The sequence below is a fragment of the Netta rufina genome, assembly GCF_964035555.1.
Source record: "Netta rufina genome assembly, chromosome: 6".
NCBI classification, from domain to species: Eukaryota; Metazoa; Chordata; class Aves; order Anseriformes; family Anatidae; genus Netta; species Netta rufina.
This window is the reverse complement of record NC_140129.1, coordinates 26,305,639-26,317,650: the sequence shown is the minus strand read 5'-3', so window position 1 is coordinate 26,317,650 and position 12,012 is coordinate 26,305,639. Positions and strand designations below refer to the sequence as shown.

Here is a 12,012-nt window from a genome sequence, read left to right as displayed (position 1 = left end):
ACAGAATGATGAGTCTGTTGTGGACTCCCAGGCACCTGCCCCATGTTTTGTGTGTTGTGTAGAGAAGGTGAGCTATCAGTGATTCAGAGCATTTCCTTTGGGCACTGCTAGAACTAAGGGCCAGCAGTGCTGTCATTTAGACAAGTTTCTCAGAGCCTGTGTTTGCAGAACAGGCAGCAAAGGTAGACAAGACAGACATAAATCTCAATTTCAGAATTCCCAAACTTCAAAAGCTGAACAGAAGTTACGTAAATGAGTAGCAAAATTAATTAAAAGGAGTAGGCAAGACAGAAGCCAACAACAAGCCAACAGCCAGCTCTGGACTGAAAGCCTAGAACAGGAACAAAGGTGTGTTGTTTTCAGTAAAATCCCAGCTCTCCAGGTGCGTGCTGTACATCTGGGTTTTACCCATTTTATGCAGACAGGCAGAGGAGATGTGGTTCACACCATTATTAAATCACACAGTTAGGCTGTCTTACACCTGTGAAAACCAACAAATGCAAATACTACCAGCAAAACTTGATCATTCACCTGTTTTCCAGCCTACCACTTGGAAGAACCTTCCACTTCATTAGAGTCTGTAAAAAAGAGAGTCGGTAACACTGCCAAAGCAGCTAATACAAAGCTCTGGAGCAGGGTACACCCAGCAGAGGCAAGACAAGGACGGCCTTCTCGCTTTCCAATAAACACACGCAGCATAACTACTTGATAAAAGTGCTGCATGTCCTGGATAACTAACTGTACCTGTCTGCTTCACTTCACCACAATACCAGGGAGGACACACAGCTGACTGAGGATCCAACAGCATCCAGCTCCAAGGCTTCCAGCAAACAGAAGACACACGGATACCTGAGGTCAGCACGGAAATTAAGCTGGCAGCAATCTACTGATGCTTACAGGCATCCACTTGCAGAGGCTCTATCAGCTTATCACTGCCATTGCCTTCCAAGGGGCCAGGAAAATTGTCCAGTAGGGGGCTTGTATAAAGCCTGACTGCACACGCAGACTTACATTTGGTGTGCTTACTCTTGCACACACAGCACTGGCCCAGCTGCAACACCTAGTCACCCCTGCAAAATACTACGCAATGCATCAATGGGTGAGTTCTGAACAGGAGCCAGGAGTTACCCATTTCTAACAGCCTGGTCTGCAAGATTGTTCAATCCCACTGCACGACAACATGAGCACACAGTTAAGGGATGCTTCAGGCCGTGGGTTAGGCACATGCATGCAAAATATGTCAATAGTCCCACAAAGTCTAAAGCACTGCACATATATTTCTGTGCCATATGTGCACTCAAACACTTCCTTGAACCAGAGGATGAAAAAGTCAATTGATATACTTAGGACCAAGGTGAATGGGAGTCTATAAAATGAAATGAATGAGAAAAAAATGCCAAGAAAAGATGGGGACTGAAGCAATAAAATGGAAAACAAAATACTATAGCTACTAAGTTATGAAGTCATAAATACAATGGGATAACAGTATAAAGATGACAGCGCAAAAATTATCTTCATCCAAGCCAATATTACCATTTTCAAGATTCAATAGAGACAATTTCTGCAACTGAGTGGTAAAGCCAACAGAATCGTCAAGACTGTGGCTCCCACGAGAGCCTGAAAGAACAGGCTTCGGTCAGTCATCAGCCCGGGGGGCAGCTGGAAGTCACATCTGATAGACGTCAGAGCGCTCTCTCACTCCCAAGGAACAAGCACTGTCTGTGTTCACAGGGAGCATGTCAGAGCAATCAGATATAAATCACACTTTCAAAAGAATGCAAGGCTCTCATAATATACCTGAAAGCAGTCAACCCAAGAGTGAGGATTTTATACAAAGCAATTTCCCTTTAGATGCTAAACACTGTTTCAAATCAGACCACGTAACGTGACTATAAGCTCAAGCACATGTGCTGGTACTACCCAGCATTCCTTGTTCACTTTCAAAAGTGTTCTTTTGCAGAAAAACTGCCTCTAATATTTGGGAAACACTAAGTTTTAAAAGTAGTGAACAGAAAAGCACAATGTATTAAGACAGAAGTCATAGAATAGGTCAGACATAACAATATTGAATTTGGAAAAATAATCAAAATAAACATGCAATATTTTTATGAATCATTACCGTAGGTACACTCAGGTGCTTTAAATGCATTTCAATGCACTTGAATAAGCCACTTTTAACAAAATGCTCTAAATAAAAAGGTAGCTTAGATTTGAAATACAATTGCTAAGGCAATAGTTAAAAATCAGTTGACAACAGTAAGGCTACAATTTCAATCAATTTCATTCTAGTAGTAAATTCTTTGAAGATACAAAGCACACTGAACACCTTTTTACTTCAATTCAGACAGAAAAGTTCCTATATAATGATGCTTACTCACCTGTTTTACATAAATTACCCTGCTGATAAATTATTTACATAAGTATTTACGTAACTGTCACTAGGACAAAAATACTGGAAGCAGAATAATGGAAGTCTAAAATTTCACCTAAGTAAGTGGCTCCAGGATATTCAGGACAAGAGAGGCAAACCACTTGAGCTGCAAAATTTCTGAAGTAATCCCAGAAGGTGCTCATCGCCCTTCATTCCAGCTGATTGTAAAAATTGCTCAACTCATCTTAGGACTAAGCCACTGGTGCCAAATGAGGTATTTTTGTTGTGATGTTTATTCATGGCAACTGTTCTTGTTGCATGATCTAGTAACATTGCTCATGGCATGTCTTGTGTTTGAAATTCAACGTAACAGCTTTAGGTCTGCTTGGAAACTATGGCTCAACCTGGAAAACTAGAATTACCCTCCAAGAAAGCACAACCAAAACCAGAACATTTCTTGAAATAGATCCTTAACTTGCCAGAACTCAGAAGAATGACAATAATACATATACATGCTTCCTAATAAACAGGAAAGCCCCTCCTTTTAGCACACTGCAGTGACTATTCTTACCTAGTCCTATTCTGTTGGGACTTGTCTCTCGACTGCATCCCTGGCTCCGAGGGATCTTGCTGCGCTTCTCTGAAGATGATGGCACTGGCTGAACTCTGGATGTTCCACCACTCAAGCCACCATAGGCGCTTCCTAACAGCTTACCCGGAGAACTAGACCGGCTACCAGCTAGGAAAGAACCAGAGATAAAGAAAAAAACAGTTAAATACAGAATTTTTTAAAAAGATCTTATTCTGATAGCAAAAATGGAACACAATCAGCTCTAATAATCTGACCTAAAGCACAAACAAAACTAAACGGAGAGATTCCCAGGGGCTTTAGGAGGAATACTGAGGAAAGCCCATGAAAAATAAATACTGACATCAACAATCCTGCTTACATGAACAGTGCTGCCCAGTCAGGATCAAGACCAACACAGACACTGCAGTGCAGGAATAGTCCAGCTGGCTTTCTGTGAACTTGTGAAGATGCCAGGAGCAGCCTTGTTGCAGCAGCATGGAATACACAGCCTGCTTTGCCTCATCAAGCAGCAAAAAAAAAAAAAGAAGCCCACATGGAGCACTGTGCTGCAGAAAGCCAACTTCTGGCACAGGTAGCTGCTGCAGGGTAGCTCAGGCATCTTCACACTGTGCTGCAGTGGTGACATTGCATTCCTACAACAATCCAATGAAGAGCAATTAGAAAAAGAATACTGTCTCAATACTGTCTCACCAGCAGCAGATTGCCATGTTAAATGGTAAACCAAGTAACCCTGCCACATTCGTAGAGATGCTGGTTTACTTGGGTCTGACTTGTAAAGGATAAATTATTTAGTTATTTTTTAGCTGGAGAAATTTTTTTAGAAAGTTGAATTGTTGGCCTGGTGTATTTTTCCTTGTCTGTTTGAATAGTCCATGGCAAGTTTACATTTTTTTTAAGCCGTGTTGTCTGCAAGACAGTCTGCTGACTGAGATTTATTTACAACATCTCCTGCAGCTGGAATGTAAATATTTCTATGAAATATTCATGCTGTCAAACTCAATGAGTTGAACAAGATCATTATTTTTTTCGGTTTATCTCATTTTGGTAATTAAATCATAAGAAACATGTTAAGCAATGTTAAGCTTAAAAGGTAACCAAAGAACTGTGAAAGTATGGGATTAAAAACCCTTCTTTGCTTCTTTAGGTACATAAAATAGACACGGAAAATTTGCTGCTATTACCATTCCTGGCATTCAAATTCTTAATTAAAACCACTACAAAAAGCATACCTGAAAAAGGTTGCTAAAATATACTCAGGCAAGGTCATGTTTTAAACAAATATTCGAGTTGGTTTATTTCTAAAAAACATCAACAAATCTCACATATTTCAGTCCCAGACACTTATACAACTAGTAAGAGTTGAAGGCTGTTCTGTCTTAATTTAAAGGTATGGAGTTTTACTAAGCTGATGGACAATGCCATAAAAAAGCATGTATTATTTTAACTTATTTACTTCCTTCAATTTCTTGGGCAAAGCCATTCTGAATTGATCAAATCATGCACTCCAATACTGTATGTTATGCTGGGTTCCCAAAAAGCAAGAACGCTTGTGAAAGATGCCAGTCTCTATCACAGAATTTACACCCTGAAAGCCAACACTCCCCTCAGTTACACTGCTGCAATCTCACTGATGTTGTTGGAGTTGCACTGAAGTAAATGGAAAAGGAATTTAGCACCTGGGGTTTAAGCTGCAGGAACTTCCCTGCAATGAGCCAGCTTCAATACACAGTGTATGCTTACCATGTTTGGTTACTATGAGAAAGATAAATCGTTTACCATACACATCTGTTTTTTTAACTTCAAGAAAATGCTTTTTAATTGATAGCCAGGAAAGAGTGAGGGAAGCTAAAAGCTTAGCAGTTAAAAAAAACTGAAGGAAATAACGTGAGAAAGCAAGAAAGGGAAAATGTTTCTTACCACCAGCGGGATTAGCTGATCTGGATCCTTGATTATGAGGGCAGACGAAAGGACAGGCAAAAAGTGGATTAAAAGACAGCAAGACAATACAGCGTTCAGCATGCGGTTTATGCTATACACAATACAGACAGCTTTATTCACAAACATGTCACTCCTTAAGCCTCTGCAGAATGCAGTGAGTTAACATGCAGATGCAACTGACTTCATTTCCCCGGGTTGGTCAGCTTCTCAGCTATGTATCAACCAACACAGGGGCCCAAGTTCTGCTGTAAACTAGACCCCAAGCCCAGTCTGTAAAACTGAAATGGGCTACCAGTGTGTGGGCATGCAAAATTTGGTCCTGCAACCGTATTATGTTTGAATTCATTAATTACTTCATGCAGTGCTTGGCTTAGGAAATTAAAGATCACATCTAGATGGTCTAGGCTAGAACCAGTATTCCACAATCTAGGCCAAGACAGCAGGTTCAGATGTGACTGTCCTAAAGCCTCATAAGACATTCCATAAAAAAAATTAAGCCCAAGATGTTTGAACTACTCAACTGTTCTTTAAATATGTCTGAGACTTGTCTCATCTGATCTGATCACACCACAAGAAAAAAGGCCATTTCTGGCTTCGGATCAGTTTTGGGTTCAAAACAATAGGCATAAATTCAGATCAGAAAACCAAAGCCCCAATTCCTTCATGGCCTTGATGTAAAGATTTCCATTCAGCCCCATCCTGAATACATCTTCAGCTCTCTCAGCCTAACTTAATGCTCTAACTGCTTCCCCATACCTCCAGCAAGACAGAGCAAAGCAGTGACAGCATGAACAGAGGAGAGCTATTAAACAAGGGTGCAAAGCAAGACAAGTCCCCAGAACAAACCCCCACCGCCTCTTACTCCCCAAGCTTGAAAGTCCTCCAAATTTGCATGGTTTTTCCCTCTACCCATTTTCTCCTAAAATCTGAGTGACAAAATTCTCCTTAGACACACATGACAAACATGTAGCATCACTGTTTGCATGTCTCCTAGGGGGAAATCATGCCTTGCAAGGAAGCCAGAGAGCACATATGTGCCATGTGAATCAGAGCAGAAACATCTCCTCTGTATCTGCACAAAGTAGGCAATGCCCTATTTTAAGCTGATGCCAACACATGAACTTCAGACAGCTCACGTTACACATACAGAAATACAGTAACATAAGCAGGAGAAGCTCGGCAGGGCAAGAGCCCAGGACAGCAACCAGCAACAGACATGAAGGGCATCTCAGTGAAACCCAGTACAGGTAATTTATATTATTTTATATATATGTTGCAATGACCTGAAGTGCTGCTGCACAACAGGTTAAAAAAGGCAGCAACTAAGCACTCAGATTTGGGGCACTATTTATCAGGGAGAGCTACACTGAAAGCTGGCTGAGTGGGGATTCATTTTGTTACAACTCCAGATATTATTCAGCAGAAGTGAGCCCAACTCTCAGCTGATGCTACCACAATTCAAAAGAAATTCTTCTCCTCGCCCGGAAACAAAACACTTCTTACGTTGGGACTGGGAAACCACTTTAGCCCGGCTGCGGCCTCGGGTATCCGCAGGCGTTGAGGTGACACTTGTGGCACTGCCAGAGCTCTGTCTCCTTGTACGAATCCGACCTGGAGGAATGCAAAGACAACAAAACTGTTAATAGGTTTCTTCCAAGGGCAGCACCAGCTTCTAAAGCACCATCTGTTCCATGCTTGAAGTGCTGCTATCCACAAAACTAACCAGGGTACAGGAAATAAATTTTAAAAGGAAAGGCAACTTTCATTAAACCGGCTGATGATGAGAGTGAGACACAAGTCCAGAAGTCTACAAGTTCAAAAACTTTTTAGCTTTCTGTTACGCTATCAGCCAGTTTAATAAAAAGAACATATTACCTCTCTAAAGCCTTTGCCTCTTTTCTGTAGTAGCTTCTTTAAAGATCAACCACAAAAATGACAGTAGCCTAAATGCCACTTCCTATATTAAAATTATTACTTTCTGAGAAGGCGATCACCCTTTCGGAGATGGGCACAGCAGATGCAGCCACAAATTCCATCGCTGGGATTTCCAAACAGCAGCTCAGCACTTTACAGCCTGCTCTCCATGTGCACGCCAGCATGTACCACCGAGAGTCTGCCAACACAGCCTGGCTACACTTTTATTTCAGGCTCAATTTTCCCTGCTGTTTACAGATCCCTCAAATTTATACCTAGATCAGTGTAACTTGTAACGGTGAGTCTCATTTAACACAATCAACATCGTGGAAAAAAAAGATTCCATGTGCCTGGCCTTTCTTTAAGCAGAGAATGGATATAAAGTCTCAAAGTGTTCTTGGTCCTTTTTCTGTCCTTTCCTTATGAAAAAGCTACAGAAATTTGAGCTCGCCCAGCTCACGAGGTCATCAGTTCATCCCCTTCCTGGGGCAGGGCTCTTTCCTACAGAATGTTCTTTCCAGTGCTAAGGTTCAATTATCTGTCTCTAGCTAATGGGAAAGAAATGATAATTAAGAGTAACACAAAGAAAGCCTCCACCAGCACTTTTCAACAACTCGGTTCTCAGCCAAATCTGAAGCCGTTTCTCAGGACTAATGCCAGTGTTACCCTGCATTCAGAGGATGATTTCAAGTTTCAGGCAAAATAATAAAAGGGAAAAAAACAACACCACAAACACATAACAGGTAAGAGAATAGTCTTGACAACTGCATCCACCAGTTACAGATATGTATCTCCCACCCTTTGTCTCCACCATAAGCAAACAGAGAAACAAGAACAGGGAGATGTAACTTCCCACCCCAAACCACATAAGGTACACATGCAGAACAAGACAATGGCAAGCAGCCCAGGCTGACCAGGTTGAGAGCTCTGTTCCTTGGTCTGAGCTCTCAAAATATTTGTAACACTGCCTGCGAGTTTCTGACAGACACAAGGTGACAAGGAAATGTGTAGCTGTGAGAAGGAAGCCTAGACTTGATTGCAGGAAAAAGGCCTGAAGTACTTCATGCTGCACCACCAGCATCTAGTGTTAAAAAATATCACCAGGCTTCCAGAGCTGTTGCAGCGAGCTAAGGTGCAGTGACCCAAGACACAGATATCTGCATTCACACCACTGTTTGTAGACACAACAGAAGAAATGATAAGCACAAAGCTGGGAAGACACCAACAAATCACTATTTAACCACTGACTCAGTCAAGTTCTGAACCAGTGGGTCCAAGGATGATGGGCCTGGCTGCTAAGGCACTCCTACCAACAGAGCAAGGCGGCAGCTTTCCTCGGCTACAGGACATTAGCTGCCCCTTGCACGTGGCCAGCCCGATATACAGCCCTTTCCTGGCCCATTCCTATCCTTCCCAGGTTTCACACATGGGCAGCTACACGCAGACGAGCAGTCACGGTGTGCCTTGCCATGAGGCGCACGGCCCAAATCCCACCACAGGCCTCAAAGGCACGCACAGGGAAAAAGCAGAAAGCTGAACAGAGACCTAAATTCCTTCCAACATTCACAGCAATGCATAGCAGCACCGTGGCTTCATACACACGTGCTGTAATGGTACAAAGAGTGTGACAACACAATACATGGTCACCCTAGGAGCAATTAAATTCTTGGAGCGTATGGTGTAAAGCAAAAGACAAGGAAAAAAAATCTCAAAATCATGTTTGAATTCTTCACACTGTTACAAAGAAATAATGTCACCTGGTATCACTCACGTATTCCTTGAGACCCGAATTGCTAATATACATTCTGATTTGTTAGTTTCCAACTGTTTTTAATACAGCTGTTTAACCTTACTTGCAGCATGCAAGTGGTTCAAAATGATTAATTCAAAGATACTTATTTTTAAATAAGTTTCTATTTTTTCCCTATCCAAATACAGCATTAGCTGTAAAACAAGACCAAATGGAACTCAAAATTGCTTTAGGCAAATCTGTATGAGACAGAAACACAGAGAGGGACCTGGGATGTTTCATACATTAACTTCTGCTCGCATGTGCATGTACCAACCTTAAGTTAGTCTTATGACATCCAAAACATACTTGCTTTACAGAAACGTAAAATGAATCCATAGTTAATTGGCTTGAAAATCTCAAGGTTTTTAATATATGCTATTCCACGTATAACATGCATATATAGTCGTTCATCTACATAATACAAATGTCTTTATTATGTTCCCTTAAGCATTTCATCTGCAAACAAGAGTCTGCATTCATATCCGGAAGTTACTTGCACACAGGAATATCTATCTGTGCATCTTTATTCCTATCATTCCACCACAAGCTGAAAAAATAATTTCAGGCAAGACTGGAAGTAATATAGCAAAGAGGTTACATGGGCATTTTGTTGTTAAATGCAAACAAACGCCTCCCCTCCCATACACTTTGCCTTCAGTGGGGTTTGTTTCCACATCTAGCTCAAACCACAGATGGAAAAACTCGTTATTTCGTAACTATAATTTTTCTGCTCCTTTTAAAAAGATTCCTTTATCCTGAGAGCAGCAGCACAGAACAGGAACAGATAAAGACAGCCCCAACTAGTTTCCAAAAGCACTGAAGTATTGCCATTTTAAAAAGCCTTTGATCAGAATTTGACATGTGACACTTCGCTGGTACAAAAAGCATTTTGAAAGACCCCATAAAAATGCTTAGTTTTAAGAATTCATTTGTGTTTTGTTTTTAGAGCTTTTTTTTCCTGTTAAAGTTACTGTCATTTTTACAGCAATTAATGGATCAGAATCAACTTTGAGATGGCTAACATACGCTTAAATTTAGGAAAGTCTTCTTTTTAAAAGAAAACAGCAACAACAGAAGAACAAGCAAATAAACTGATTTTTTTTTAATTATTATTTTTTATTTTTGCATTACAGAAGGCTTCTCTTGGCAGTGCTGTTCTAAGCTCCTCCAGGTAGATAGCACAGCACCTCTACCCCAGCTCTCAGAACAGACACAGGCTTTGTGAGATCCAACCTGTATACTACACTGTGAAGAAAATGGCTTTCAAATACTCTAGAAATGGTATATAACAGCTCCATGACTGAGTTTACTGAGTTTAATCAGTTCCATGCTGTGAATAACGATGCCTACAACCATGGAAGTTACATGTAGAAGCACTGGGATGGCAATGGTATCTCCATGAACCAGTTAATGCAAGCAAGTTCTCAGCACAAGGTTTCTTCCCTACTTGGAAAAAAGAGAAAAAAAAATCTGAGTCTCTAGGGCCCACCAGCTGTACACATCAATTGTTGGTGATACATTTGCAAATACACACAATTAAAAATATGAATTGTATGTAACATCTGTAAACAACCCCTTTTGCTATGGTATGGATTTAATTTGTATTTAGCACAAATCCAACATTGCTTGTACAAAACCAGACTTTGCACTAGTTTCCTGAGATGCACTCTACCCATACCATAAACCACCAGTATACGCTGCTTTAAAAAAAAAAAAAAAAAAAAAGTCTGCCAAAGCAGAGTTAAAGGAATGACAGTGGCACCACGCTGCTCTACACCAATAAGCACAGGGAACCAAGCCAGCACTTCCAAAGACCAAAAGAAGAAACACACTACCCCAGCATTTCAGTTTAAGTTAAGTTGTTCAGTCAAACCTTTGAGCCAAGCCCTGTCCTTGATGACAAAGGGCTTTAAAGCAAAGAAGAAAACAGGATTGGTGACTTCTTAAAAGTGTGTTATTCCTGAAGCCTTTGTTAAGGCTTTAGATGTTCAATCGCACAGATAAGCTCTTTAAGCCTAAGTTATCTGAAAACTATGATATATCAGAAAGATTTTATTTCCTTTCTGGTGAATATTAAAAATACTAAGTATTGTGCCACTGTTTCTGGAAATTGCTGATTTGTTTTAAACTTAGCAGTCCTGGGACAGACCAGCATTTATGGGTTTTTTTTGTTTGTTTGTTTGTTTTTGGAAAGGCTCATTTGAAAGGCATTTTTATGCTCACTTTGAGAAAAGTTGCACAGATAACAGAAATGCTCTGAACCATTATTATGTACTGAAAGTCAGCATTACACACAATATTTAACTATTCCTTTAAAAACTGTTTTATGATAAAACAAGCAGAAATTTTTCTGAGGTTTCCTTTTAATTGGGTATAACAAACATGGACACACAGCAGCTACTTGCATGGCACTAGCTGTAATACCCAGATCAAAACTAAAAAAGGTTTAAAAAACTAAAAAGGTTTGGATCTTACAGGCTTTCTGCCTACAAAACTCTTAATTAAGTTCCTGAGACACTCATGCACGAAGGGTCTGGGCAATCCAGACATAACTGCACTGCACGAAGACACAGCCTCACAGCATGGTGGCAGAAGACCTACGCAGATCAAGGCTGTACACAGGTTCATGCTACCTTCCTACAAGAAGTGCATTTCAGCAGCGTTTGACATTTGGGTTGACACAGCTTAAAACCAAAGAACCAGTACTCCGCTCTTTGCTTGCCACTGGCATAACCCACTCGTGTCTTGCTCCTCTTTTGAGACACCTGGCTCAAAAACAAAGCACTGAGGAGAACCGATGGCAAAGCAGATGGGAACTGCCAAGTTAGCACAATGCTGGCTCCCAGCTGAGGGGAAGGTGCAGAAGTTTTACACTGCTGCTAGGGAAAGTCACGATGGAAAACAGACTGCAGATTAAATGTCAAGCTGAATTACACAACAACACGGATTTATTCTTTAAGTAGCTAATGGTGACCTGCAAAAACACAGGGATGACTCCTTCCTGCAAATGGAACTCTTGCTTTCTGTTTGAAGACCACCTCTTGCACACACAGATATTTCCAGAGCTCGGTGATACTTCTCTCCTGCCCTGCCTTCCCCTGCTTCATTGATTTTTATGTTTATGTCGAGAATATAAAAGTTCTGCCTTCCCTACAGTTACCTACATCTCTGAAAGATCAGAGCTGGCAGAAGAGCATTCTCAACCCTCACCTGAAGGAGGCACTGAATGTTGAACAAAAGGCTGCTTTTCCCTTAACTGTCTCAACAGACAGAAACAAAGATGATGAAGAGTTTCAAACAGTGATTAAACTCATCCTTCAAGTGCTCTGTGGCTGCTACGTGCCCTGTTATTATAATCCTCCACTCCTCCCCACCACAAGAGAATCCTACAGCAAAAGAAGAGAT

General features: G+C 41.0%; 1 protein-coding gene across 11 annotated transcripts in view; it reads right to left on the bottom strand.

Annotated features, from left to right (window-relative positions):
* The window catches only part of CLASP1 (cytoplasmic linker associated protein 1), a 147,693-nt gene that overhangs the window by 64,750 nt on the left and 70,931 nt on the right, over positions 1 to 12,012 (bottom strand). For all 11 annotated transcript variants that reach the window (XM_084289009.1, XM_084289012.1, XM_084289016.1 and 8 more), the window contains 2 exons: positions 6,405 to 6,512; positions 2,943 to 3,110 (listed from right to left, as the gene is read on the bottom strand). In XM_084289009.1, the coding sequence (XP_084145135.1) occupies positions 2,943 to 3,110; positions 6,405 to 6,512 (276 nt within the window). The remainder of the gene's footprint in view (positions 1 to 2,942; positions 3,111 to 6,404; positions 6,513 to 12,012) is intronic.